Here is a 24,907-nt window from a genome sequence, read left to right on the forward strand (position 1 = left end):
TGTTGCCATTGTACATAAGAGATCATCATCAACCGCACTGTCCAAAACACAGAGTAGTTCCCTAACTGCTAACTGTAATTACTGTTGTGTTGTGCTTCATCAAAAGAAATTGAATTCTATTTAAAGCACTGCTGGCACTCACAGACCTGGTAGCCACACCCTCCACGGGGGGGTGGCAACGCTGCAAAGAGTGGGCAACCGTTGGTAGACTGCGTGGCTAAGGGCGTCACCCTCTTGTGCGTCCATGGCAACTAGCGTCGGGCGAGGCGCGATGGTGCATGCGCAGTAGGCTAGTGTGAGGTTGCGTGCGCAGGCGGCTTGGTGCAGAGACGGTGGTTGTAAGATGGACGAGTTTCAGACCGCGGAAGAGGTGAGCTTATTTTTCTGTGCGCGTGCTGCTCTATTAACATGGCAGGTCAGCGGTCTGTAGCCAAGTTATGTCTCCCAGGGAGCGTGCACTCACTTATGCGTAGCGTATATGAAGATTGCTGTTACAAGACACTCATGTTCTTATGCATTAGTCTTTTATCCCGTTACTTCCAGCCTAGCGAAGGCGTCATCTTACCAAAACTGCAAGCTAAATACTCTAAACCAAATGGCATAAGGCCGCACCAGTTATCAACAATGCTGGCTCTAGCTAAAAAACAGAGACCAGTATGTCATCAGACAGCTTTTGCTCTGTGGTTATTGGTGATGGGTACTACTGCGCCTGTTTTTACCTATGACAGTACTTGGTATATCACTGTTCTATCTGGTAGGTTGCAAATCCAAAAGGCTTAAGGTACTAATATCTTGTCAAACCCATACAAAGCACTGTAAAAAAACAAAAACACAAAAAACCCCACACTGGTAAAATCAGGTATCGTTTGCTACCAGATTCCAGTACTGGCCACCAATTGGTTCAACAATAAAGCCAAGGCAGGTTTTTGAAGACAATGGTTCAGGTAGTGTTGTAGAATGCATAAGGCAATGACAGGTTGCTTCCATAGAAACTGTGGTACATAAAACATGTGTAAATATCCCAACATTGACTTAGTGTGTTGCATGTAGTGCAGAGAAACAAGGTGTTAAATCCCATAATTCTGCTCATGAAACAAAATATTGGTAGAAAAAAACTAATATCTACAGGTATGCTAACCTTTTGGCACCTGCTTTTGAGTGCAACAACTTTCAAGCTTTTCATCGTTTTGAAGAATGAGCGCTGGAGGTTTTTTTTTACAGTTGGTAACCGTGGTCAAAAGCAGATGTATTTGATATATAGGACCATCAACCTATCACTGCTTAAAGGCAAAAGCTGTATGTTCTGTGCCCAATCAACTTTTTTTTTTGCGTTTCGGGGGATGTTTTTAGGTATAAATGTGAAGCTTTCTTCATGAACGCGCAGATCAACACATACTTTTGCACTATAGAAAATGGCATTCCACAATCGCTTTTGGTGATCAAAGAAAGGGTATGCTCATGTGCCACTACATGTATCAGATTTGTGGCAGGCATCCTGGACCTAGTAACATACATAGTAATTTAGGGTCATTAAACCTTGCTTTTGATCAAGAGGAAGGCAAAAAAAACCACATTGAATCAATTTCCATTTGTCCCTCAAAAAGGGGGGGATCCTCACTATTTCTACAAACCTGGGTCTAATTAAGATTCCTCTTTTCCACATTTGACGTCCCCACACATTATTCATCCCCTTTTTAGAAAAGAATGGCTTTTGTTTGAAACCATAGACACATGCAAATAATAGTGAGTGTTTGTAAAAAAAAAATAAAAAAAATCAGCAACTTAGAATTTCTAATACACAGTAGGTGCTGCTGATGAACAATGACCTGATTTTTGTTCGGCAACATCACCTGATTAGACATACACCACATATATATAGGGCTGCAACAACTAATCGATAAATCGCTATTAATTGATAATCAAAATCGTTGCCAACAATATATATGTGTATATATATATATATATATATATATATCTGAAATATATCGGCCGAAAAGGGCATTATCGGCAAAATGCTGAAATAAAAATAACGGCCCAAAACAATCGTCCCCAGGGGCTGGGCTGCTTACCAGCAGCGGCCCCTGTGGAAGTATGTGAGCGGCACCGGGAAATCTACAGTTCAGTTAAGGTGGTGGGGGAGGGTGTATGAGTGAGAATGCATGATTGGGGAAATTAATGAACATCTGTGAATGAGGGAATGAATGAATATGTGTGATAGCATGAAAGTGTGTGTATGGTGGCACCCTGTAAGTGATGTGCAGACCCCATCTTGCAGGGCAGCATTTTATCTGTGCTGCCAGCATCAATACACAATGGGAAGGGGGGGTAACATAAATCCATACTAAAGCGAGGGGCAGGCTGGGGGCATAAATAGACATAGTGCTGGCTGGGGCAAAAACATAAAAGGGAGCGGTCAACGACAAAGCAATGTGCAATATAGTTGGTTCAGAATTTTCATTTCGGTGCATCCCTAGTTTTAAGTGTTAAAATAACATCAGCCCAACAACAATACCCTCAAATAGGAAATGGGTCCAGATGTCAAATTTCAAAGTTGAAAACCTAAGATCCACACCTAAAATAATTTAATTTAATTAAAAAGGTAGTTGAATGATTTTTTAAATATATGTTTATTAACCCCTTCAATCCCAGGGGTTTTTGGTACCTCAAAGCCCAGAGCAATTTTGCCATTTTTGGGGTATGTCGGTTTAGCGATGATTCTCTTTTCCTGTGAATAGTGTACCCATATAAACTATATATTGTTTTTTTCAAGGAGAGATAGAGCTTTCGTTTGATACCATAGTCGGATGATTAGCTGAAAATTTAGAATGAGAAATTTAGTAAAAACTAGCGAAGATTAGAAAAATAAACTAATTTTTTTTTACATTTTCCCTCTGAATCCTCACAAAATTAGGTAAAGTGATGGAAAATCCCCTCCAAGTTTATTAATTCAGGTGTCCTGATATCAGAAATACCTAATTTATCTAGATTTTCCAGACTTTCCCAGCACCAGAGAGCATACTATAAGATGTACAATTTTGTATAATTTTTATGCCTATGGCTTAACGGGTTTGGGGGTTGTGAACGGGGGCAGAAGGGTTATACTGGCTAGATGTTATGCTAGGGCAATGGGAAGTAAGGTTTTTTTTTTAAAAAAAAAATTTTATATATATTTTTTATTTTTTTTTTTAATTTTATTTTTTTTTACTTTTTTTTTTTATATATTATTTTTACACAGAAATGGTTAGAGGTCCTCCTAGGCGATGCCGGCTTCTGCTGCCAGGGGGAGTCCAGGCTGTCAAACGACAGCCTGGTCTCCCGTGCAGCGGCAGGGATGTGTCCCTGACGCTGCACGAAGGGCTGGACGTACCGAGACGTCCATAGGGGTTTCTTTGTGGGCGTTTTTTGGACGTCCCGTTACGTCTATAGGGGAATGAAGGGGTTAAACAATATTTAATGAATGCATTAATTAGAAATAAATCACATTTTAAAAAAATGCTCAAAAAAGGGCGTTATTGGCGTTTTTATGGGCGTTTTTAGCAAAAAAAAAACCAAGTGGAAATCTAGCCTAAAACCTGTAAATATGCCAAAGGAACATCATTGGATTTGTTTCTTTTAGGATATTTACCATAATGCTCATTTATTTTAACCCCTTAAGGACCGGGCTCGTTTTTTTCTTTTTATACCCTGTGGGAGCGAGGCTGTTTTAATACTTTTGTGGTGCTTGTGTTCAGCTGTAATTTTCTCCTCACCCATTTAGTGTACCCACATAAGTTATATATTGTTTTTTTCAGGACAAGATGGGTACCATTATTTTGATCGTATCATCTTATTTACTATAAAAAAAAATTAAAAAAAACATGGTGAAAAATTGAAAAAAAACACATTTTATGACTTTTATTTGAAAAATCTTTTACTCACCTAAAAAAGCAAGTAAAAAAACTAGCTAAATAGATTCTACTACTTGTCCTGAGTTTAGAAATACCCAATGTTTTTATGTTTTTTGTAAGTTATAGGGCAATAAGTACAAGCAGCGTTTTATGATTTCCAAACCTTTTTTAACAAATCTGGTCATTCTGCCTACATCTCCTCTTTGGAATATCTTTGAAGCCGGTTAACTCAATTTAACCCCGTCAAACCATATATTTTTGAAAACTAGACACCCCATGGTATTTCAAATGCTGTTATTTTAACCCTTTCCATGCAACAGTTATACAACCACACTTTGTCAAACTTTGTAATAGTAATTTTTTTTATTTTGTTTTTCACACAAATTGTACTTTAGTTATAGATATACAGGTTCTGGTATATGTCACTGTCAAACACCCCAATGTGTGTTCAGGAACATCTCCTGAGTACAGCGATACCCCACATGCCTGGGTTTGTCAGATTGTTTGGCTGGTGAAGGGCTACTTTTGGGGCATACGTAATTCAGGTGGTCATTTGGAATATGTTTGAAGCCAGTTAACTCAATTTAACCCCGTCAAACCATATTTTTTTGAAAACTAGACACCCCAGGGTATTCCATATGCTGTTATTTTAATCCTTTCCATGCACCAATTATACAACTACACTTTGTCAAACTTTGTAATAGTAATTTCTTTTATTTTTTTCCCCACACAAATTGTACTTTAGTTATGGATATACAGGTTCTGGTATATGTCACTGTCAAACACCCCAATGTGTGTTCAGGAACATCTCCTGAGTGCAGTGATACCCGACATGCATGGGTTTGTCGTGTAGTTTGAGATTTAAAATGCCACATTTGGGAAGTGCGCTTTTTTTTCTCCATTTTGGTCGGTCTGTACCTATGCCCTATCTTTGAGCTCGGCCACTCCAATTTACCCCATCAGCCGTTTTTTTTTATATATATATTAGACAGCCCTTGGGTATTTGAAGTGCTTTTATTTTAACTCTTTGTTGAGATTTTTGAGAAATTTTAGCACTTGCTCAAAATAATAAACTTTTTTTTATTTTTTTTATATTTTTTTTTACACATTTTGCTGGTACTGGATGGTTCATCTAGTGCCATCACTGCATAATTATTTTTAAATGTTAGCACTTTATTTTATTATTATTTTTTGAATATTTTACTAATCACATTGTGATTAGAAAGCTGGGCTCCATTGACTTGCATGGTTGAATGCAGTACCTGTATTCAACCTGCAAGTGGAGCCAGAGTTCTCTAGAGGGTCTGGAGACCCTCTAGCGAACTCTTTCATCTTTATTGTTTTTTTTTCCCGGGCCGCCACCATCTTGCTGATGGCGAAGATTAGGGCTGCAACAACTAATCGATAAAATCGATAATAATCGATAATGAAATTCGTTGGCAACGAATTTCATTATCGATTAGTTGAATCGATTATTATCGATTATAAAATGAGGGTTTTTTCAGAGCAAACGCTCTGAAAAATCCCCCTCATTATATAATCCGTTTAGTCTGACTCACCGTCTCACAGCAGCAGCTCCTACTTACTCCCCCTCCCTGTAATCACTGTGACAACTGGCCCCGCCCCTTCCTTCTCCAGGCCAGAACCACATGGCTGTGACACTCATCTAACTGTAAGTATATGTGTATATATATATATATATATGTGTGTGTGTGTGTGTGTGTGTGTGTGTGTGTGTGTATATATATATATATATATATATATATATATATATATATATATATATATGTGTGTATATGTAATATATATATATATATTTGGGCTACTGAAAGTTAGGGGAGGTGGGGGTTAATTTAGGGGCAGTTATGGTTAGTGGGGTGTTTAGGGTTAATTTAGGGGCAGTTATGGTTAATTGGGTGTTTAGGGTTAATTTAGGGGCAGTTATGTTAATAGGGTGTTTAGGGTTAATTTAGGAGCAGCTGTGGTTAATGGGGTGTTTGGGGTTAATTTGAGGCAGTTGTGGTTAATGGTGTGTTTAGGGTTAATTTAGGGGATGCTGTGGTTGATGGAGTCTTTAGGGTTAATTTAGGGGATGCTGTGGTTAAGGGGGTGTTAAGGGTTAATTTAGGGGCAGTTATGGTTAATGGGGAGTTTAGGCTTAATTTAGGGGAATCTAAATCCTGGGGGCAGTGAAGTGACATATCTGGGGGTATAAGGCATATACAGTATATAAGGCATATGTGGGGAGGGCAGTGTGGCATGTCTGGGGAGGACGGAGTGGTGTATCAGGGTGTATAAGGCATATCTGGGGGTAGAGAAGTGGCATGTCTGGGAGGCAGGGTGGCATGTCTGGGGAGGATGGAGTGGGGTATCAGGGGATATAAGGCGTATCAGGCACAGTGGCAGATGTGGGAGGCAGCGTGGAGTGGCAGATGTGGGAGGCAGCGTGGAGTGGCAGATGTGGGAGGCAGCGTGGCAGATGTGGGAGGCAGCATGGCGTGGCATACGTGGGGAGGGCAGGGTGGCATGTCTGGGGAGGATGGAGTGGTGTTTCAGGGGGTATAAGGCGTATCAGGCACAGTGGCATGTGGGGGGTAGAGTGGCGTGGCAGATGTGGGAGGCAGCGTGGCGTGGCAGATGTGAGAGGCAGCGTGGAGTGGCAGATGTGGGAGGCAGCGTGGAGTGCTGTGGTAGGCAGCGTGGCATATGTGGGGGGGCAGCATGGCATGTCTGGGAGGCAGCGTAGCAAGCCTGGGCTCAAATGTGCATATATTGGGGGGCTGGTTGGGAAATAAAGACAAGAAATGTATTATCAAAGTTTTTTTATTCTGCTGTTTGTATTTAACATCATTTGTTTAGTAAATTATTTTAAATAAATGAAAAATTTACATTCATTTTTTTTTATCCGATTAATCGATTAATCGAAAAAATAATCGGCCAACTAATCGATTATTAAAATAATCGTTAGTTGCAGCCCTAGCGAAGATCACCAGCAGCTGCGGCTGTGACCGCTCTCCGGAGCGGTCACAGCCCATCCAGAGGTAAGTGTTTGGTGTCGCTGGATGCCTCCTGATCGAGGCATTCCAGCGACACCATTTACATTTAGGACCATTAACATTTAGGACCATTAAACGCTTTTAAAACAGGCTGTTGACACCCCGGGGAGGGGCCAGACATGGCCCCCGATGCCAATCTCGGCCTTGCTGAATACCTCGACATTCAAGTGAAGAAAGTCTAAGCTTATTTAATTTTTTGACGGTTGTGGACCGTCACAGGTCATTAAGGGGTTAATGTTGGTTAACAAATATGTTCATGAAATACAATGAGCATAATATATTTAAGCTGTATCTAAAGGTTTTATGTTAATTAACTGTTTCTGATACAGACAGAAAGGGATGTCTCGCTTTCCACAGAGAAGTCACATGAATTCTTTGTAACTTAAATATATCTGACTCCATTTTTGTTTTTTTTGTTTTTTTACTGGAGATCGCTTTGAGGTCTTCAAAGACCTCTGGGAACTGGACCATACCACTTAAAATGTCATGGTGATTTCACTGCAGTCTGTTTTTTTTTTTTTTTATCTTAACTATTTTTAAAATATTTATTTTTTAAATATAAGAGGGAGTAACTGGGAGCACTTTGTTGCCAAGTGCTGCTGGTGACAAAGGTTTTGGGAGGGTGTGGATAGACTTTCTGGGAGCCTTTGTACATTAAGTATTGATTCCAGTGGTGTCAGGACTAACACAGCTAGCAAAGAGTATTGTGGTGTGTCTAGCACTCGGCCCTGGATCAGTCAGCAAGAAGTCAGCTGACCATAGGATGTACTATTACATTCTTTATAATCTAGAGCATGTTTTAGAGGACATCATGGTACATCCTGGAACATGTCCAAAAATGGTAGCACAAGCCCTATTCAACAGACAGGTAACTTAATAGGTATCTTTCCAAATCCTATGATGATTAGTAGATTGTTAGAATATTCTTTGTCTTGAATATCTAAGCTTCTCCAGTGATCAAACAGCAATCAAGACCACAGCTTCTATGTCTTATTAATTAGGTTTATTCGATAACAAATTATCAATTCATATAATACCAATGCTGGAACAAATGTTGATAAAAAGGTATTGTAGGCTAAGTATCTTGGTGAGATGAAGATGAGAGCGTGGAAAGAGCGTAGAAAGAGACCTTGTCCTTGTAATCATGCCAATTTATACCCATTTGGTTAGGGTATACGTAAAGGAATCCTATTGGAACAGTCATATGATACACCGGCATTCCACAGAAGACCCTCTAAACTACGTCACTTAATTGATACCATATGTTCCTAGCACTCGAGTTGCATTCAGGCCTAAAATGTGCAGAACAAAATAAAAGTATAAAAATGATTTCTTACACTTCCCCCTGTTTATGGTTATGTACCATAAATGTTTGCTGTCCATTCATACAACATTCGTATCACATTCGTATCACATTCAGTGAGTGCAGGAAGATATGTAAATGATAATATTATAAAAAAGAATCTGTGGAAGACTGATGCATCCTACGTCTTAAAGTTTCCCTTAATATCATCTCTCCTTGCTTTATCTTTTCTCGAATAGTTAAATATGATTTTCTTATTCTACATAATAAACATATTTGAAACATAATACATATAAAAGACACAAATAAAACAATAATAAATGGATGTAACAAAACATTGGTGATAGCGGAGCCAGCAGATGATTTTGCCATAATTTCTGTTGACTTAGCAAAGTTTTTCCACCAAGATGTACCTGAGACTATTGACCATTCATGTTCTATGTTTTTGAGTTTACCTTGATCATGTTGAAATACAATCTGTGCTTCTTTTAATTGTTTTTGCAAGACATTTAAAAATCCTACATCTTTCCTTATCTCATTTGCCCACTTTTGCCATGGAAATTCACTTACTTGTGATAAATTAAACTGTAGTGGCAAAACATTTAATTTTTGAGAATTAATTTGAGAAATATTAATCTGAGTTCCATATATATATTGCTATTGGATCGCCATCAATACAATACAGACCTTTCGATAATATTTCTGTATGCGTACATTTAGGAAACATTGCTTTAATCCAGGGCTTGACAAATTTGTTGTGACTCTAGGCGCCAGGTAAATAAGTTAGGAGCCAGGATTTTTTTAAACTAACAGTTGGTCAGGAGTGATCTGATCATCATCAGCCCACTTACTAAACTCACAGCGTTTGACCTGGAAGCACCCTGGACTTTCAGGTCAGTGCTGTTTGTTTTTTTTTTTAATTTTTTTTTTTCATTTTTGTAACTCTTTCGATGCTGATGTTCCATTGGAGCACAGCATTGACAGATATTTAGTCCCCACAAGCTTGTGGGGACAAATGTTAACCCCTGCATTGCCACGAATGTGTCATACACAATTGTGGCATTGAAGGGGTTAACGCTGCACTGTTGCTCTCATGGAGTGATCAGGCAGCAGGGGGTGTTGGGGCTGGTCTCCACACTCATGTGGAGACCAAAGAACCCTCTCACCCTGTCCCTGAAGCTGCCTCTGGCAGCTGGGACTCAATTGCTGGTCTATAGACCAGCCACTGCAGGGGGGAGTCTCTGATGACTGCTGTAGGCTTCCATGCCTACAGGAATCATCAAAGGGCTTGTGGGGGCTCGTTTTTTTGCTGTTGCTGGTCTGGGCTTCCAGGCAGACCACCGGCAGCAGAGCCCCTTACAAAACGGGAGTTAACCCCTAAAATGCCGCGAACGCGGCATTGAAGGGGTTAACGCTGCACTGTCGCTCTCAGGGAGCGATCAGGCAGCGGGGGGGGGTGTTGGGGCTGGTCTCCACACTCATGGCGAGACCAAAGAACCCTCTCCCCTGTCCCTGAAGCTGCCTCTGGCAGCTGGGACTCAAATTGCTGGTCTATAGACCAGACATTGCAGAGGGAGTCTCTTTGATGACTGCTGTAGGTTTCCATACCTACAGGAGTCATCAAAGGGCTTGTGGGGGCTCGTTTTTGCTGTTGCTGGGCTTCCAGGCAGACCACCAGCAGCAAAGCCCCCAAAACGGGAATTAACCCCTAAATGCCGCGATCGCGGCATTGAATTGGTTAACGCTGCGCTGTCGCTCCCATGGAGCAATCAGGCAGCTGGGGGGGGTGTTGGGTGAGGTCCCCAGACTTGTGTGGGGACCCAATCAACACACAAGCCCCTTCCCTGAGGCTGCCTGTGGCAGCTGAAAACACGAGTGCTGCTTTTCCAGCAACCGCGTTTTCAGCCTACAGGATCACTCCGTGGGAGTGATCTCAGGCTTGGGGGCGGGCTCGGAGTGGCTGTGCTGTCTGCCCAGACTCCTGGGCAGACAGCAGCAGCGCCCCCGTGTGGTGACTCAGCCTCTTACATCCACAATTTTTTCTGGATGTAAGAGGCTGACAAAACCTAGGCGACCTGGCGCCTGGGATTTGTCGAGCCCTGCTTTAATCAATTCCACATTAGACATTACCTGTACACATACTCTACCTTTCTCTATAGGCGTTACAAGATTGTTAGATGTTTTCACACTTTGAATTGTACCTGAACATGAGCTCTGGTTATGAAAACATGAATGATATATAGTCTCAGCTTGATGAGACAAACAAATAATTTTGGACACAAAATGTAAACATGCAGACAAGTCTAACTGTTCAGGTTCTGACAAATCTGTGGAAAAACCAAAATCAGGATACTCTAATTTATAAAATAATAATTGTGTACTACTGACAGGTACTCCCAATACTCTCATAGGGAATAATGTTTCTTCTTTATCTGCCATAGGTATTAAACATGTACCTTCGCATACATTATTACTGCATCCTATTACTATACTCAATAAAGCTACTTTGTTTATGATATGTTCCCAAAGCCCAAATTTATCATCTTGTGTGTAGGTTCCTTTAGTCCAACTAAACAAATATTTAGGCCCTATCATAACATTTAACCTCACATTACTTTGTCTAGTAACATTAATTCTAATGTTACAAACTATTAAGTACCCTTTCATTACACCAAAACACACATGACCATTGAAATCATCAATTTCTCTTTTCTTCTTAATTATGTCTGGGAACCCTTGAGTATTGTTAAATTGGCTATAAATTCGTTGTCAAATCTGTAGATCTTCCTTAGAACCATCAATCATCAGTATGGTCGCCGTCAGAACTGCTAGAAACAAAAAGGATTGTCTCTTCTTGAATGTCAGATGTCTTTGCCATGATGGACTTTTTAATGATTTGCATTGTCCATTTGACTCTTATATACAACCTAAAAAAACACAACAGATATGCAGCATCAAAATCTTAGCTGATACAACACCTTTATTATTGTAGCACCCCACTATAAAACATGATGTAAAGTTCTAATATGATTCTTAAGAAATTGTTTAAAATGATTAACATGAAAGACTGCATCGTTTTATCAAATAACCAAATAGCAAATTATAACACATGAATTTGGATCATGAGATGAATTTAAGAATATGGACAATAGTAAATAATACTTCAATTTATTACGGAAAAACATATTTGATCAATACAATACAATACATGGTAATCCTTTTTAGTCATGATGCAAAACCCTGTTCTCATGAACTAAATTAAGGTTTTGAATAGGGCTGCAACTAACGATTATTTTAATAATCGATTAGTTGGCCGATTATTTTTTCGATTAATCGGATAAAAAAAATGAATGTAAATTTTTCATTTATTTAAAATAATTTACTAAACAAATGATGTTAAATACAAACAGCAGAATAAAAAAACTTTGATAAAATGCATTTCTTGTATTTATTTCCCAACCAGTCCCCCAATGTATGCACATTTGAGCCCAGGCTTGCTACGCTGCCTCCCAGACATGCCATGCTGCCCCCCCACATATGCCACGCTGCCTACCACAGCACTCCACGCTGCCTCCCACATCTGCCACTCCACGATGCCTCCCACATCTGCCACGCCACCTCCCACATCTGCCACTGTGCCTGATACGCCTTATATCCCCTGAAACACCACTCCATCCTCCCCAGACATGCCACACTGCCCTCCCCACATATGCCACGCCACGCTGCCTCCCACATCTGCCACTCCACGCTGCCTCCCACATCTGCCACTGTGCCTGATACGCCTTATATCCCCTGATACCCCACTCCATCCTCCCCAGACATGCCACCCTGCCTCCCAGACATGCCACTTCTCTACCCCCAGATATGCCACTTCTCTACCCCCAGATATGCCTTATACACCCTGATACACCACTCCGTCCTCCCCAGACATGCCACCCTGCCCTCCCCACATATGCCTTATATACTGTATATGCCTTATACCCCCATATATGTCACATCACTGCCCCCAGGATTTAGATTCCCCTAAATTAACCCTAAACTCCCCATTAACCATAACTGCCCCTAAATTAACCCTTAACACCCCCTTAACCACAGCATCCCCTAAATTAACCCTAAAGACCCCATCAACCACAGCATCCCCTAAATTAACCCAAAACACACCATTAACCACAACTGCCTCAAATTAACCCCAAACACCCCATTAACCACAGCTGCTCCTAAATTAACCCTAAACACCCTATTAACATAACTGCCCCTAAATTAACCCCCACCTCCCCTAACTTTCAGTAGCCCAAATATATATATATATATATATATATATATATTACATACATATATACACACACACACATATATATATATATATATATATATATATATATATATATATATATATATATATATACACACACATACACATTTTATATATATATATATATGTACATATACTTACAGTTAGATGAGTGTCACAGCCATGTGGTTCTGGCCTGGAGAAGGAAGGGGCGGGGCCAGTTGTCACAGTGATTACAGGGAGGGGGAGTAAGTAGGAGCTGCTGCTGTGAGACGGTGAGTCAGACTAAACGGATTATATAATGAGGGGGATTTTCAGAGCGTTTGCTCTGAAAAAACCCTCATTTTATAATCGATAATAATCGATTCAACTAATCGATAATGAAATTCGTTGCCAACGAATTTCATTATCGATTATTATCGATTTTATCGATTAGTTGTTGCAGCCCTAGTTTTGAATCAACCTGAGAAGCAAGAAAGGAAATATCCCTAACTTGTACTTCTGCAAATGATGGACACTATGTAGTTGCAGTTTAACATATACAACATATAACATTACAGGATCTTAACTTACAGAATAAAACAACACAAAACGTTAACATATAACACATCTGATGTTGTTCATATAGTTTTTCTTATAAATAAATTAACTTATTCAAAACATCTTCATAGAAGACAGAGTGCAGGGATACAGTATGAATTAGAGTTAATTGCTATACTAGCTCCCTGTATACTGAATCAACATATATCTACGTATTATAGCTCTCACGACACTTACAACAAACATATTCCTGTGTAGTTCCTGTATTAGGTAAATTTTCTTTATTAACTTCAATCTCCCTGATTTGCCTAATCATTGGAGTGTAAAGTAAATCTCTTTGAGGTGTTACAGCTCTGTTAGTATATACATTTGGATCTGAACTGTAAACAAATCCATTTGATTTTCTTTGCTCTTTCAATTTTTTATTATAGAGAAATTTGCGACATTGTCTTTTAAAATGTCCCAGTTTCTTGCAACAGAAACAGTGAAAAGACTCTTTATTCCAAAACCTGTGTCCCCTGGGATTCTGCATCTGGGTATGTTTAAATTCCTGAGGGGGAGAAGGGGGGTGAATTAAATGTGATCTCTCCCTTCTACCTATATCATTGCTATTAACCATGTTAACTACAGACACATTCATTTTAACCCCTTCATGTCTGCATTCTCTCCTGATTTTATGAATAAATGCAGCAGCATCCTCAAGTGTTTGCATATCGGAAGCAATTGCTATGCTGATAGGATCCAGGTAGTTAAACTTTTTAACAACAACTTGAATCATAGAGGCAGGACATTCATCATCAGAAATGTTAAAAACTAATCTGTAAGCCTGCTCAAATCTTAACAAGAAAGAAAATGGATCCTCTGAAATTGTAGGTTTCAGGTTTTCTAGTATGTCAAGTGTTGGATTTTCATTTCCAGTTGTAAACTTAATCAACTGTTGGAGTCTATCCTTATCTGTTCCATGGATGATTTTATCATCCTCCACTATAGGAGAACTTATTGGAGCTACTAATCTTCTACTCATGTATGTAGGTAACCAAATTTTAAACAAAATATTTTTTTCTTTATTAGACAAATTATGCTTCTCTGTATTCGATTCAAATACATCTGCATTACCAAATGCATCCAAATTAGAATTATACGGTGGTATTTCTTTAAGTAATTTCATTAACTCACTTTGTATTTGTAATTTTAATTTTGCTGCTTTATTTCTAAGCTTCTTCCTTTGGAGTTCCTGTTCTGAACTGACCTCTGGTTCATCCTCTACATTTTCTGGAATTAAGCTGTGTCTTTGTCTATCTCCCCTTGTAATTACACAAACTTGTTTCAAATCTTTCTGCAATTTTGTAATTAACAAATTCTTAATTTCTAAGCAATCCGACAAATCAGAAATCTCTTCAGTTAATAAATCACATTTAGGACATTCCTTTTCTATTGCACACACATTGTGCATCTCATTTTTAACCATGTCACTACTCTGTGAATTACTTTGACTAACATCATTATTAGTCAGATTAACACCACCATCAAGTAATGTATTAAAAATCTTAATCATTTTCATTACGTTTCTCAACTTTTGTTTCTCCTTATTCCCAGAAAATATCTTTTTGTCTATCTTCTTATTTGCATCTTCACATTGACGCCATAAATCATGCCACAAAGCTGAATCACTAGCCGTATAAGGAACAAACGTAAATTCAAGTTTACTTCCGGAAGACAAAGTATTAATAAAATCCATACTTACCGTAGATCAGTTGCTTGCTCAGTCTGCTCTCACTACGATACACGGTTCTAAGCTTCTCCAGTGATCAAACAGCAATCAAGACCACAGCTTCTATGTCTTATTAATTAGGTTTATTCGATAACAAATTATCAATTCATATAATACCAATGCTGGAACAAATGTTGATAAAAAGGTATTGTAGGCTAAGTATCTTGGTGAGATGAAGATGAGAGCGTGGAAAGAGCGTAGAAAGAGACCTTGTCCTTGTAATCATGCCAACTTATACCCATTTGGTTAGGGTATACGTAAAGGAATCCTATTGGAACAGTCATATGATACACCGGCATTCCACAGAAGACCCTCTAAACTACGTCACTTAATTGATACCATATGTTCCTAGCACTCGAGTTGCATTCAGGCCTAAAATGTGCAGAACAAAATAAAAGTATAAAAATGATTTCTTACATAGATCATATTCATTTTATTTTTGTGTTGGGAAGTTGAAACTTTTTCTTTTCTTTCTAGTCTTCCTTTGTTGTGGATGAAGTAACCAACATTATAAAAGAGGTAAGTTTTTAAAAATGAATCTATACATGGTTAGTAAGGACTGCAATTACATATTTAAACATGAAATACTGTTGTGATTATTTGGAAAATATTTGGCATCTTACTGCAACTCTGCCGTTGGTGACTTAGTCTTTCAAGGTTAAGCAACCTTATGTAAATGTTAAGCAAGAATATTGATAGGTAGCTGTCCTTAAACCAGATGCAGCAGCTGCATCACATGACTTAACTGGCAGAGCTTGTTTCTTGACATATTATAGAAACTCTGCAAAAGTTATTTCACACTTTATTAACCTTTTATCACTTTAGTCTATAGAAAGTGCAATAGGAGGAAATGCCTACCAACATAACAAGGTCAACCAATGGACCACCAATGTGGTGGAGCAAACACTGAGCCAACTTACAAAACTGGGCAAGCCATTCAAGTACATCGGTAAGTAAACTTTAAGAAAAGGGCTTTAAAATATTTCTAACAAATTGTTTTTGGGGAAATCTCGCTGCCCACCATCCCTCAAGTATGAAACAATAGTGAAACATTTTTACATTTAAGACATTTGTTTTATCTGCATAAAAAAATACACATTACTGTTGCTAACTGTAAATCGGAATAGTAGTGTTTATCCACTAGACTAGTTAGCAGGGCAGTTAAATCAGGGCTTGACAAATTTGTTGTGAATCTAGGCGCCAGGTAAAAAAGTTAGGAGCCAGGATTTTTTTAAACTAACAGATTGTCAGGAGTGATCTGATCATCATCAGCCCACTTACTAAACTCACAGCATTTGACCTGGAAGCACCCTGGACTTTCAGGTCAGTGCTGTTTTTTTTATTATTATTATTTTTAACCCTTTCAATGCTGATGTTCAATTGGAGCACAGCATTGACTGATATTTAGTCCCCACAAGCTTGTGGGGACAAATGTTAACCCCTGCAATGCCACGAATGTGTCATACACAATCTCAGGGAGCGATCAGGCAGCAGGGGGGTGTTGGGGCTGCTCTCCAAACTCATGTGGAGACCAAAGAACCCTCTCCCCTGTCCCTGAAGCTGCCTCTGGCAGCTGGGACTCAATTGCTGGTCTATAGACCAGCCATTGCAGGGGGGGGGGGTCTCTGATGACTGCTGTAGACTTCCATGCCTACAGGAATCATCAAAGGGCTTGTGGGGGTTCGTTTTTGCTGTTGCTGGTCTGCCTGGGCTTCCAGGCAGACCACCAGCAGCAGAGCCCCTTACAAAAACGGGAATTAACCCCTAAATGCCACGATCGCGGCATTAAAGGGGTTAACGCTGCACTGTCGCTCTCATGGAGCGATCAGGCAGCAGGGGGGTGTTGTGTCAGGTCCCCACACTTGTGTGGGGACCCAATCAACACACAACCTCCTTCCCTGAAGCTGCCTGTGGCAGCTGAAAGCGCGATTGCTGGTTTTGCAGCAACCACGTTTTCAGCCTACAGGATCACAGTCTCGAGTGATCTCAGTCTCGGGGGCGGGCTCGGAGTGGCTGTGCTGTCTGCCCAGACTCCTGGGCAGACAGCAGCAGCGCCCCCGTGTGGTGACTCAGCCTCTTACATCCACATTTTTTTCTGGATGTAAGAGGCTGACAAAACCTAGGCGCCAGGACAAAATTCTCTGTCGCCATGGCGACCTGGCGCCTGGGATTTGTCGAGCCCTGAATTAAATAGCTCTGTGATATCACTAATTGTTGATTGGCACTCTTGGTAAATATGAGCAAAGAATCCTGTGAAAAATTCTTTGTTTAACCCTTTGATCCTTAAAAAATACACAAATTCTCTGCTCTCATTGATATTAAACACATATTAAAAACATTGATATGCAATCACAGCACATGTTTATCCCAAATTTTTTGGAGAACGTGTGGCACAGATATTGGCACCTTTTTTAGTCAATATTTTTGTGCTGCCCCCATTTTGCCACGATAACAGCTCTGAGTCTTCTCCTATAAAGCTTGAAGAATACATGACGACATGGGATCAGACACCTTTCCTTCATACAGAATTCCTTCAAATTCCAAGGTCGAAGATGGTGGACTCTCCAGTTCACCCCACAGGTTTTCTATGGGGTTCAAGTCAGGGGACTGGGATGTCATGATGGGACCTTGATTTTGTGGTCAGTAAACCATTTGTTCTTGTAGATTTTGACATATATTTTGGATCATTGCCTTGCTGGAGGATCCAACCTCGGCCTATTTTAAGCTTTCTGGCAGAGGTAGTCAGGCGAGGAAGGCAGTTGAGTTTTTGGATTAGGCTTTTTTCTTGAAACAATTCAAAACAACTTGTGATGTTGGATTGTAGTTTTGGAGACTTTCTGACCCCAAGATGCAACTAATTCCATCTGTGGTCCTTGGAGACCTTTTGACCACTCAAACCATTATCTTCACAGAGTGTAGGCACATGTCCTCTTTCATGGCTAATTCATAACATTTTCAGGTCAGAGAAGGTTTTTTTGTTGGTTTCTGGACCTTTTTTTCCCCCCACAGTTTGGTAAGGTTTTCTATTTATTGGCTTGTGCTGCTCTTAGCTTGCGGTTTACCTCTGATGAAGAGTCCTGGCATCCTGAGATTTTCTGTTCTGTTTTTTTCTGCCTCTTAACCCAAGTAGGTTATGAGTCTACGGGAGTTTATCTGCTTTTGTTTTATATTTGTTTTTAACCGTCTCCTATCCTTCATTATTAGGATGTCGCTAGACAAGCCAGACCTCCCTGAAGAATCACCAGCTCCTAGGAAGGCTACATCCAAGACAAACATTTTGTCTGTAAAAATTGCAAGGCTACGATACCTGACGCTTCCAGGAAATTTTGCTCATCCTGCCTCAAAGCCAGAGAGGAGTTCATTTTAGAGTTCAAGGAATGGATGAATACTGAAGTCCAGTCCACCGTTCAGCAGATTAAATCCTCTGTTTTAGATTCTTTACCTCAGCCTAAAACTGTGGGCCCGACCCTCTACCTGGGTTTCAGTCCTCAGGTCAGGATCCTTACTCTTCAGGCTCTGAAAAGGAATGGCATATGGAGGATCCCGAATCCCTGCAGGATGGGGAGCTATTGGAAGAATCCTTTTTATTTCCAGCAGAAGAAGTGAAGAAGCTGGTTACTGCAGTAAGGGCCACTCTAGAGCTGGAAGAAGAGCAGCCAGAAGGCAAACCAGACTGTTTTTTTCAGGGCTCTTTTAAGAAACCTAAGGGTTTTTCCTGTACATGAAACATTAAAGTCCATAATCACTGACCAGTGGAAGGCTCTGTAAAGGAGGCTAACCACCTCTAAAAGGGTTTCCAGACTCTTTCCTTTTCCAGATGATTTCTCTGAGCTCTGTTCAGCCCCCAAAATTGATGCTCCAGTGGCAAGAGCCACCAGAAGATCTGCTATTCCTTTAGAGGATTCCTCTCATTTTTCAGATCCCATGGACAGGAAGGCAGAAGGGGCAGCTAAGAGATTTTTTTGAAGCCTCCAGAGCTATCTTTAAACCAGGCATTGCAGCAGCTTTAGTAGCTAGGGCTATGCGCTTGTGGCTTCAACAAATTGAAGATTATATCCTAGGTGGTGCAGGAGAAGAGGATATTCTCCATGGCATCTCAGATGTGAAAAGCGCTGCTGATTTTTTTTTTTATTTTTTTTTTTATGCGACTAAGCTATGGAATCTGTACGCAAGGCAGCTAGGACCTCTGCCTTGTCAGTTGTGTCTAGAAGGGCTCTATGGCTCAAAGCCTGTTCAGCAGACTTGGCTTCCAAGCAACATTTGTGCGGGATCCCCTTTTCTGGGAAAGATCTGTTTAGGAAGGAACTGGAAACGTTATTGGAAAAGGCTACTGGGGATAAGTACTTTCCTAAACTTAAACCCCTACCACGTTTCCGTCCAAATCCGTTCAAGTCTTCCAAACTTCAAGATTCCAGAACCCAGGCTCGGTTTTGTGACAGACCTTATGGTTCCAGATTTCGACCCTTCCGTGGTAGAGGTAGACCCTCCTCATCTAACCCTGAAGATGGAGCCTAAGAGACTATGACGGCAGAAGTTGTGCGGTGGGGGGCAGGCTGAATTTTTTTTTCTCACCTATGGGCTCTTGTTTGTTCAGATGTTTGGACCCTGGGGATCATTTCCAGAGGGTACAGTCTAGAGCTTTTCAGCACTCCCCCAGAGCGTTTTATGATGTCTACACCTCCTGCAGATCCTACCAGGAGAAAGGCGCTTCTGAATTTGGTGCAGGATTTTGTAAAGAAACAAGTACTGATCCCAGTGCCTGCTGCCCATGAAGGAAGAGGTGTTTACTCCCACATCTTCGTGGTTTCCAAACCATCAGGAGACTTCAGGCTTATCATAGACCTCAAGTTTCTAAATTGATTTGTGATTTACAGGAAGTTCAGGATGGAATCTATCAAATCCACCATGGAGCTTCTTTCCGAAGAGGATTTTCTGGCTACTCTCGATCTTCAAGACGCCTATCTCCATGTTCCCATCAGGCAAGATTCTCAGAGGTTCCTTCGGGTGGCCATTCCGTCTACATTAGGGACTCATCACTTCCAGTTCCAAGCCCTTCCTTTCGGTCTCGCTTCACCACCGAGAAGTTTCACAAACCTACTGTCAGAGGTCGTTGCTTTCCTAAGGAAAGAAGGAATCAAGGTAGTCCTGTACCTAGACGACTGGCCCCTGGCAGCAGGTTCTCCAGATCCACAGGTTTCTCAGCAGATCCACAGGACTGTTTCCATGCTTCCTCTCATTGCCAGAGTTCTCCAGAAAATCAAGAGGGACAGATGTCGGGTGATTCTAATGGGTCCCAACTGGCCCAAAAGGATTTGGTACCCGGAGTTGATCCGTCTGTCCATAGAGAGCCCACTAAGGTTGGGGAACAAACCAGACCTGCTTCATCAGGGGCCTGTCCTCCACCCAAATCCCACCTGTTTATCAGCATGGCTCCTGAAAGGGAGAGTTTGATTCAGGCAGGTCTCTCTAAGGAAGTAGCTGAAACCTTGATGAAGAGCCGGAAACAAGTTGCCAATCTCCGGTGTGATAAGATCCGCAAGTCCTTCTCCTTATAGTGTTCTACCAGACAGCTCCAGGGTCCTGTTGTCTCTATTAGCACCGTCCTAGACACAACGGACTCCAAGCTGCTCGTGGATATTCCGATTAAGATTTTCACCTGGAAGGTGGTCCTACTGGTGGCTTTAACTTCAGCTAGGGCAGCCGAGATTCAGTCTCTATCCATTTTAAAACCTTACCTCCAGTTTTTTGACGATAGTCGTTTTCCGTACTCCTCCGGATTTTCTTCCAAAAGTCATGTCGCCTTTCCATTATAATCAGGATATTGTCCTTCCGGTCTTCTGTCCTCACCCTGGTAATGACGAGGAACGCTGTCTCTATTGCTTGGATGTACACAGGCGTTTGGAAGTCTATCTACAGAAGACTGCTCCATGGAGAAGCTCTTCAAATCAATTTGTCTCCTTTTCCGGAACTAGAAAATGTCTTGGAGTTTGAGATCCTCTATAGCTAGATGGCTATTTCTCATGCCTACGAATCGGCTGGTAAAGAACCTCCCTCTGGTCTCAAGGCTCATTCCACTCGGGCGGTTGCAACATCTTGGGCCGAGGCCTATTGAACAGATTTGCAAAGCCGTGGTATGGAAGAATGCTCATACCTATCAAACATTACCGCCTGCAATCAGCCGGTCTGGATGATGCCAGATTCGGTAGAAGAGTCTTGGAGTCCGTTGTGTCTTACCCTTTCTAAGTGTCTTTTTTTTTTATATCTCCTGTGCTACCGTGAGTAACAAGGGAAACATTAAATTCTTACCTGAGAATTTTCTTTCCTCGTTACTTCCCGGTAGCAATTTCTGTTGCCCTCCCTAAATAAAGGCTTTTTTTGTTTACCGTATTTGGTCTTTTATAATCACTGTGGGTAAGGGGGAGGTTCTGGGGGTTTAAATCTTTCCTGCCCTATTCGGATAGACGGGGCTATCTCTCCTGTGCTACCAGGAAGTAACAAGGAAGGAAATTCTCAGGTAAGAATTGAATGTTTTCAATGCTTTTACTATTATAGCAGTTTCCCTTTTTGTGACGCTCAACAACCTTTTGCCAAAAATCAGTTTTATTCTTTGGTCTTACCCATTGTGATGAACATGGCCTATGGTTACCCGACATGGTTGAACAATTTCCTGTTCCTAGTCACCCAGGTGTGCTAAAAAATGTTAAAATATCACTGGGGGTATACTTAACCCCTTAAGGACAATGGGCGGTCCCAAAACCCATTGAAAGCAATGCATTTTGAGCTCGTACATGCATTGTCGTTAAGGGGTTAAAATATATTCTCATATGAATTCATAGAGGGGCGAATAATTGTGCCACTTTTTTTTAATAATCCTGTTTTTGGTATCCACAAAAGCAGAGTGTTTTTTGGTCAAATGGTTTAACAGTAAAGACAATTTTCACAGCGTTCTTCGCTCATTATTTGCCAAGGGTGACAATATTGTTTTTTATATAGCGCCATCAAATTCCATAGTGCTGTACAATGGGTAGACAGGACATAACAAGTAGTATGTAACATAACAACTTGACTTACAGAAACAACGGGTTAGGAGGAGCTTAAAGGAGCGTACTTAAAGAAGTGGGTCTTAAGGGGTTTATTGAAGGACTATTAATAGTGGAAGGCACTGTATATTGAAATTGGGGAGGTGATGTGTTAACTTCCTATGCATCCAAATTAGTGGCTGTACTTCATGATTACTACATGTGTGTAATCATAATGAGCCTTTTTAATTTTATAACTTTGTTGAACAAGTAATTCTCTTTTTTTGTAGTGACTTGTGTCATTATGCAGAAAAATGGTGCAGGACTTCACACTGCAAGCTCCTGTTTCTGGGACAACTCAACAGATGGTAAGAGTTGATTTAATGATTGTGTGATGTGGGTGAGCATTTACTTCCTTGTTATAGATTTGGTGCTTCTTGTGTTAACTAACGCAGTATCCTATATAGCAGGGGTGTCCAAGTTTTTCCTGCAGCTGGCCACTTCATCAGAAATGTATATGTTCGAGGGTTGCACTCATTTTTCACTGAGAGAAAAAACTGCCTTTAATAAGATATGCAGATTGAAATAAAGTAAATTACACAAAATCCTTTACAACGCCTCTCACTGATTTCTGGGCCTAGAAAGTTTTATCATCTGATGTGACTACAAATTCAGGAGGGCATTTTATCTCTCATATTCATTCAGATTCATTCCCTCAATGATGCATACAACCCCACCCTCTTACCTGCACTCGCAGATCTCTCACTCGCAGATCTCTCACTCACAGATCTCTCACTCGCAACTTCTCTTGTGCTGAACAGCGGAAGCAGGAATGGAGCGGAGTCATGTGATGTGACATGAATTCACGTGACTCCGCTGGGTTCCGCTTCCCCTGTGCGGTAAAAAGACTCTGCTATGCAGGGCCCTTGCGCCTCAAGGTCCGGCGGGCCGCGCCTCAATGTCCGGCGGGCCGCGCCTCAAGGTCCGGCGGGCCGCGCCTCAAGGTCCGGCGGGCCGCGCCTCAAGGTCCGGCGGGCCGCGCCTCAAGGTCCGGCGGGCCGCGCCTCAAGGTCCGGCGGGCCGCGCCTCAAGGTCCGGCGGGCCGCGCCTCAAGGTCCGGCGGGCCGCGCCTCAAGGTCCGGCGGGCCGCGCCTCAATATTGGACGCCCCTGCTATATAGGCATATCCTTTGGGTTAAATATTTGAAGATCAAGCAGACTGGGTTTATGTACATTAAACCCCATGTTATAGAAGTAAATCTATATATTCAGGGTTATTTGATAAGACTGAAACATACACTATCGTTCGAAAGTCTGGGGCCGCTTAGAAATTTCCTTGCAAGAATGTAGACACTGTTAATGTAGTAAATAACTATTGTAACCAGAAACAGCTAATTTTATAATGGAATATCTTAAAAGGCATACAGAGGCCATTTATCAGCAACAATCACTTCTGTCTTCCAACGGTGCGATGTGTTAGCTAATCCAAGTTTAGGTTTAAAAGGCTTATTGATCATTAGAAAACCTTTTTGCAATTATATTGGCACAGCTAGCAATTTCCATATTTTATATGAAAACAGATAATGTGACCCCGCACTTTAAACCGGTAGTTTACATTTGTTAAAAGGAGTGAAAGGACCGAAAAGCCATCCTTTACCAGTGATGGGCTTACCTCTGAAAAACAGGGTGTTAGCATCACTTACGGTTGTCTACTTATATATATTAAGAGCAAAGACAGGCAGATCGTAACGTACCTTACCTGAAGGTCTAATAATTCCGTTGACATCCAAAAATCAATAAACTCTATCCCAGTACACCTTGAGCACAGAATTTCTACTGTTTCTCGTAAAGTTAGGCCACGATTCCTAGGTGCTGTTACACAGTGATGGCAGCACCTTTAAGTATTAGCGTCTCTAAAGCTTTGCTGTTTCTCATGCATATGAGCATTAAATGGCAGGTGAAAGCGACTCTAGGCAGTTAGACTGCTGTAATGTAATACATACAGGAGGGATTTGGAGGAATAACAGCACCATGTTTCTAGGCAATAATATTTTAATAAACGTTAATGCACAATTTCAGGTTGCAAAATGTATTAAGAGGCACCCTATGTGGAATAGCACCTTCTTGAAGCTCTGCTTAAAGCTTCCCAAATCTATTAACATATATGAATGTTACTTTTTTTCTCTCTCTCTGCAGGAAGCTGTACAGTGAGATGGGAGAACAAAACTATGTACTGTATAGTCAGTGCCTTTGGACTTGCAATATAGCTTTCAATTTTGAGCATTACTTTGTTTTGACATTCTTCCCTTCTCAGTCTTGTCACATACTTTGCGTTTGAACAGATTTAAAAAAAAAAAAAAAAAAAAAAGTCATCCGGTTTCTAACACCTACTGATGGAATTGTATGAATTCGTATATTTTCAACTTACTTGTATTCACTAGGTGCTGTAACTTAAAAGTGCCACAATCAAACTTTAAATTAAACATTTAATACTCACATTTAACATTTTAGCTAGTACTAAATAAATTATTACTGGAAACAACGATTCTCTTTTTACTTTATCTAGCACTGTCTCTGTTGGGTGATTGGCCATACTAGTGTGCTGAAGCGTAAAAGAGCAGGCGGATGAGATCAAAGATCTACCTTAGAACCAGCTAATTTATACTGTGTAGGTCTTACAGGGCATATTATCTAATGCAGAGTACTGGGGTATGACATCCTATTCCAGTGCTTTTTAGTAAAAAAGTCTGCTACAGAGAAGGAATTGCCTTGTCATGGTAGGGCTGGGATGCTGCCTTGGGTCAGGTGCCTTTGACATTGGAGGGGCAAATTTAGAATCTGAACAAACTTCAGGAACTGGGAGTACACACTACACGCACAAGAGGCCAAGATAGCTGAATGTGCTATCGCACACAATACAATGGCTGACCAGCAAGTAACGATGTAGGAAGAATTAGTAGGGCTAAGCTGACAGACCTAGAGCACACTGTCAAAGAGGGAATAATAAAAGGGTCCAGGGAATACCAACCTCGGATTTGTCC

At 40.9% G+C, this 24,907-nt stretch overlaps 1 protein-coding gene across 1 annotated transcript; it reads left to right on the forward strand.

The window, feature by feature from the left end:
* Window positions 1–267: 267 nt before the first annotated feature.
* Window positions 268–24,408, forward strand: DYNLT1 (dynein light chain Tctex-type 1). The gene is made up of 5 exons (XM_053460891.1): window positions 268–370; window positions 15,326–15,367; window positions 15,674–15,797; window positions 22,158–22,235; window positions 24,063–24,408. The coding sequence occupies exons 1-5, from the start codon at window positions 344–346 to the stop codon at window positions 24,131–24,133; spliced, it is 342 nt and encodes a 113-aa protein (XP_053316866.1). The 5' UTR covers window positions 268–343; the 3' UTR covers window positions 24,134–24,408.
* Window positions 24,409–24,907: the final 499 nt, after the last annotated feature.

The sequence above is a fragment of the Spea bombifrons genome, chromosome 3, assembly GCF_027358695.1.
Source record: "Spea bombifrons isolate aSpeBom1 chromosome 3, aSpeBom1.2.pri, whole genome shotgun sequence".
Lineage (NCBI taxonomy): Eukaryota > Metazoa > Chordata > Amphibia > Anura > Pelobatidae > Spea > Spea bombifrons.

What these genes read in the sequence shown, in the direction of transcription:
- DYNLT1 (XM_053460891.1), top strand. Translation starts at nt 344, where the DNA reads ATGGACGAGTTTCAGACCGCGGAAGAG. An exon ending in AGTTTCAGACCGCGGAAGAG is followed by an intron (nt 371 to 15,325) that starts GTGAGCTTATTT and finishes TTTTCTTTCTAG; the next exon opens with TCTTCCTTTGTTGTGGATGA. An exon ending in TAACCAACATTATAAAAGAG is followed by an intron (nt 15,368 to 15,673) that starts GTAAGTTTTTAA and finishes TTATCACTTTAG; the next exon opens with TCTATAGAAAGTGCAATAGG.